Raw genomic sequence first — 5299 nt, forward strand, 5'->3', positions numbered from 1 at the left:
TTACGGAAGCAGACTGACACATCTTTCTCCTTACAGCCGCTGATGGGTTTGAACCGCCGACCTTCCAGTTAGCAGCTAGCGCTTAACTACTGCACTACCCTTGCCCGTCACCATCTCCTCAGGGACCCTGAGTAAGGAAACACAGAAGGATCGGAGAAGGACGGCAGTTTCGCGGCATGACCTCTGGTTTTAGAGGGTGCAGGAAAGGAGGCCAAGCTGGAGGAGATGCTTCTCTGCCCTCTCTGGATGCTTGGGATTCTAGTTGCACAAGGGATCCCCGCTCCAGCCTCTCTCCAGCCCGCCTCCCAGCCCACTCGAGGCCGGCGCGTGGCCGACTCTGATCTGCTCCCAGGCCCGGCGCGGAGGTTGCGTGGGTAACTTAGCCGTAGCCACAGCAGCGTGCCTCCCTCGTTTCCCTCCTCACTGAGTGGACAAGGTTTCGCTCAGTCGTCCCATCCTACGTGCTGACGTAGGCACGGAGCGGCCAGCGCGCGCGCGTGCGTTGGCGCCGGGAGGCGGGGCTCACGGGCCGCAGCGGCACTGTGGTGCTGAGAACGTCTAGGAGCCGAGCGGGCCGGGCATGGGGAGGACTGGGCTCCGCACCTGTCCCGGGCGTGCGTGTGGCTCCGGGGACGCGCAGTGACGGCGGTGGCCCAGTGCGGCGGCCTACCCCGTTTTCGCTGCGGCCTCCCGGCATGAGCGTCCGCCCGGGCCCGGGGCCGCGGCTGCCCCAGTCCGGCCTCCCGCGGGCGCCCTCGGGGCCTGCAGACCCGCAGTGCTGATCTGGCCCGCCCGCTGTCCCCACCGTGGTGCGCCCTGGGCGGCCATGGAGGTGGTGGGCGATTTCGAGTACAGCAAGCGGGACCTCGTGGGACATGGGGCGTTCGCCGTGGTCTTCCGGGGCCGGCACCGCCAGGTGAGCCGGCCCGCCCGGCGCAGTGAGGCCTGTCTCGCGCGGTCCCCGGTGGCCCCAAAACTTCGCGAAGCCGCTGGAGTCGAGTCCCCAGGGAGAAAAGGTGTCCCCTCCCAGGGCCCGCCACCCGAGGCTGGCTTTTGTGCTTTCATTGTCACGGATTTGTTTTGGTCGTGGGAGAATGGTTTCGAGGCCAAAGTCGCTAGGCAGCGCTCCACCCATTGTCGGTCCCCTGATTTCCTAACCCTGTTAGTGTTCTCGGTATAACAGGAGTTTCCTGAGAGGCCCTCGTCCTCTTAAGTCCCTGAGCCCACAGTACCGCACGGCCCCTTGCACATCCCGAGGCTCGAGCGTGGACCTCTGGATGCCCTCCGTCTGGGCTGCCAGGGCTTGTCACATTTAATGTTGATAATTGCAGACCCAGCGGAAAAACGTGCCGGTTTCCTCGTTAACTTGAGGCTTTTTCTAACTCGGAGATTACACTTATTTCCCAGCCTTGGTTCCTCTATACCCCGACGAGCCCGGTACCATATTCCCTTCCTGGAGTGAGAGTGGAAAAGATGATCGGACGCTTCATTTTCAAGCCTACTAATGAAAGCACGTTCAAACCGCCCACCCCCTTTTTTAAAATAAAGGTTTTACTGTTTCGCAGATAGGGCCACACGACGTTTTAGAATTTAAAGAATTTGGAAAGACGTTTCAGGAGTGGAAATAATCATAAAGGGTTTGGCAGTTCTGATTGTTGCCAAGGAGCCTATTAAAAGTGGGCTGACATGTCAGATAAAGTATACCACTTATTGTTATTTATTATGAAAATAGCTTAATACTAAAAAAAATTAAAACGTTATCGTGCCAGGCTAACAAATACTGTTTTCAATTAGCCATACCACCTTCCAGATTTATTATCTACATTTCTCCTTAACTTTTAAATGACTGTAAACGGTGTTCCTTTTTCTCTTAATGTTAGTTACTATGTGGTCTTCATGTTTTTTGATTTTAGTGGCTGTGTTGTAGGAGATTGGCTTGTTACACCATAATTTATGAAATCATTTTCCTGTTGTTAGAGATTCAGATTATTTTCTATTTTCCCAAATGTCATACATGAATTTGCTAAAAACATCTCTGTCTTTACAGATTTTTCTGCTAAGTTATGTCAGGAATGATTTCCAGGAGTAACGCTGTTTTCCCTTTTCAGAAAACTGATTGGGAGGTAGCTATTAAAAGTATTAATAAAAAGAACCTGTCAAAATCACAAGTACTGCTTGGAAAGGAAATAAAAATCTTAAAGGTATGTTTCTTTATGTGGCATTTCAGACTAGCTTAAATTTTATTTTAAATTATGTGGATACATGGTCACATCCTTTGCAATTTAGGTAGTTGAACCCAAGTAGTGAGAATTTTCAGCTGTTGCTATCATGTTTGCATGCTCAGTTTTTTGAAACATTGAGTACTTGGAAGCAGTGTTTGTGAATCTTGGCCAGTGTTTAGAGGGATTCTATGAAAACTTGATTTTAGTTTATCATAAGTTCTTTCCTTCTTTCCTCTAGTATGTTGTTTGTGGGAGAGGGCAGACAGTCTCTCATATATTGTTTACGTCTTTTGTTGACCCCTTTCAGGTTACAATTCAGGGTTTTTTTTGAGGGGGGGAGGGGAGTGAGTTGTGGTCTTTTTTTTCTGGTAAATTGAAGAAGGTTATTTTCCTTGAAGGTGGTTTCCAGTTCACTCACAAGCAGTGTGAGATACTTTGAGAAAAAAGGGTTCCATGGTGAAGTAAGTTTGGGAAGATCCTGTTTACTAAATACGTTCTTGGAGGGTCATAAGCACTTGGCTCATTAAAGAAAGTCTGAAAAATTCAGTGAAAAAACTTGTTCAGGTGTGCTTAACTCAGTGTTTCCCAAACTGCCAAGAGCATGGAACCCTCTTCTAACACCAGCTCCCCTCAAAACCAATATTCTGTGGAAAGCTCTTTGGTAAACATTACTCTTGAGCTAAGAATTACACTGTTTTCTCTTGGGCAGATAATGTGCTTTTTAAAAGTACTTTGGAATTTTATGCCTCTGTGCCCTGGTGGTGCACTGGCTAAGCGTTCGGCTGCTATTCAGAAGGTTGGCAGTTCACAAATCCACCAGCCGCTCCTTGGAAACACTATGGGACATTGTATATATAATAAATTTAGAAAATCAGCAGAAAGTCTGTGGCCATACTAATTACGATATTTTTTTTGTAAATGAAAATACTCACCTTGTTAGGAGTCTAGACAATGACAGTGGTGAAAGAAATTTTTAGACTTCAAGTTTGATCAGGGACACTTCTTAGTCTTTGGTTGATTGACTTGCTCTAGTCTAGTAATAGAAGTGTAATATACTGGAAATAGTATGTGTATCTGTGTGTGTATACTGGCCAATATTTATTTGCATATTTAAATATATTAAAATTATCAGAATAAATACAATTATTTTAAATTCTCTATTTCCTTTGCAGGAACTTCAGCATGAAAATATTGTAGCACTCTATGATGTTCAGGTACCTTATTTTGGATTTTTAAAAAAACGTTTCTATTTCATACAAATTTAAATCTTAATGGAAGTAGAAAACTGCCTTAATTGTTGATGAAAAGATAGTTTGAGTATATGTTTATTAAGGAGTTGTTAAAAATGGTATACAGCAATAAGCTAAAATAAAAATTGTTGGGTGAGTAAAATTATTAACAGTTGATAATATACTGTAGGAGTAGTACTATATTTTGGATCAGATAGAGAAGTATTGATACCAGATTTAGCATTTCTATGATAAATGCAGAAAGGCTATAAAAAAATTGGTTACAGCTTTTTTTCTTATTATGATAGCAACATTCATAAATTGTGGAAATACTAGAAAATAAAATAAATAATAACAATGAAACTGCATATTCATCACCCAGCTAATCTATGATTTTCAACATGGCATACAGTAGAGTTGCATTGTTTTTGGAGGTGGGGAGACTGGGTTTTGAAGTCGTCTTCTAAGTCAAGATTTCTATATCGTCAGAATTACTTTTGGAAGTCCCTTTAAAAAGCCCAGCTTTGGAGAAAATTACATACTGTTTTTTTTTTTTTTTTTAAATTTTATCATGCTTTAGGTGAAAGTTTACAGCACAAATTAGTTTCTCATTCAGAAGTTTATACACAAATTGTTTTGTGACATTGGTTGCAATTCCTGCATTGTGTCAGCACTCTCCCCCTTTCCCTTTTCACCCCAGATTCCCCATGTCCATTTGTCCAATTTTCCTGTACCTTCCTGCCTTCTCATCTTTGTTTTTGGGCAGCTGTTGCCTATTCGGTCTCACGTACTTGGCTGAACTAAGAAGCACGTTGCTCACGTGTGTTATTGTTTGGGAGAGACTTCAGTTCTGAGGTAGCAGGATGTCCATGGGCCGTAGTCTTGGGGGTTCCTCCAGTCTCTGTCTGACCAGTAAGTCAGGTCTTTTTTTTGTGTGTGTGAATTTGAATTTTTTTCTACATTTTTCACAACCCTCTGTTGTGATCCGTGTTAGAGCCGTTGGTGGTGGTGGCTGGGCAGCATCTAGTTCTTCTGCACTCAGGCTGGTGGAGGCTGTGGTTCATGTGGTCCATTAGCCCTTTGGACTAATATTTTCCTTGTGTTGTTCGTTTTCTTTGTTCTCCTTTGCTTCGGATGGGATGGGACTAATAGATATATCTTCGATGGCTGCTTACAAGCTTTTAAGGCCCCAGACACTGCTCACCAAAGTAAGATGTAGTACATTTTCTTTATGAACTGGGTTATGCCAATTGACCGAGATGTCCCCTGAGACAATGGTCCCAGCCCTCAGCCCCAGTAACTTGGTCCCTCAGGGTGTTTCAATGTGTCTAGGAAGCTGCTATGACTTTGCCTTGATCAAGTTGTGCTGACTTCCCCTATATACTGTGTTGTTTTTTCCTTCACCAAAGTTACCACTTGTCTCCTATCTAGTTCTGATTTCCTCTCCCCACCCTTCCCCTCCCTTGAAACCATCAAAGATTGTTGTTTTTTGTGCATAAGCCTTTTCTTGGGTTTTTCTAATAGTGGTCTCATACAATATTCATCCTTTTGTGATCGACTAATTTCACTCAGCGTGATGCCCTCCAGATTCATCCATGTTGTGAGATGTTTTGTGGATTCATCATTGTTCTTTATTGTTGCATAGTGTATGTACATTGTGTGTATGTCCCATAATTTATCCATTCAGCAGTTGATGGGCACTTAGGTTGTTTCTATCTTTTTGCTATTCTGAATAATGCTGCAGTGAACATGGCTGTGCATGTCTATTCGTGTGATGGCTCTTATTTCTCTAGGATATATTCCTAGGAGTGGGATTGCTGGATCATATGGTATTTCTATTTCTAGCTT

The 5299-nt window shown here is 44.3% G+C and overlaps 1 protein-coding gene across 4 annotated transcripts in view; it reads left to right on the forward strand.

Moving 5' to 3' along the window:
* Positions 1-549: 549 nt before the first annotated feature.
* Positions 550-5299, forward strand: part of ULK2 (unc-51 like autophagy activating kinase 2) — a 204981-nt gene continuing 200231 nt past the window's right edge. For all 4 annotated transcript variants that reach the window (XR_002824798.1, XM_004380980.2, XM_023735524.1 and 1 more), the window contains exons 1-3: positions 550-916; positions 2109-2201; positions 3395-3436. Coding sequence is in view for 3 of the 4 variants with exons in the window: in XM_004380980.2 (XP_004381037.1) it covers positions 827-916; positions 2109-2201; positions 3395-3436 (225 nt within the window). In the remaining variant the exon portion in view is untranslated. The remainder of the gene's footprint in view (positions 917-2108; positions 2202-3394; positions 3437-5299) is intronic.

The sequence above is a fragment of the Trichechus manatus genome, unplaced genomic scaffold, assembly GCF_000243295.1.
Source record: "Trichechus manatus latirostris isolate Lorelei unplaced genomic scaffold, TriManLat1.0 scaffold00080, whole genome shotgun sequence".
Classification (NCBI taxonomy): Eukaryota; Metazoa; Chordata; class Mammalia; order Sirenia; family Trichechidae; genus Trichechus; species Trichechus manatus.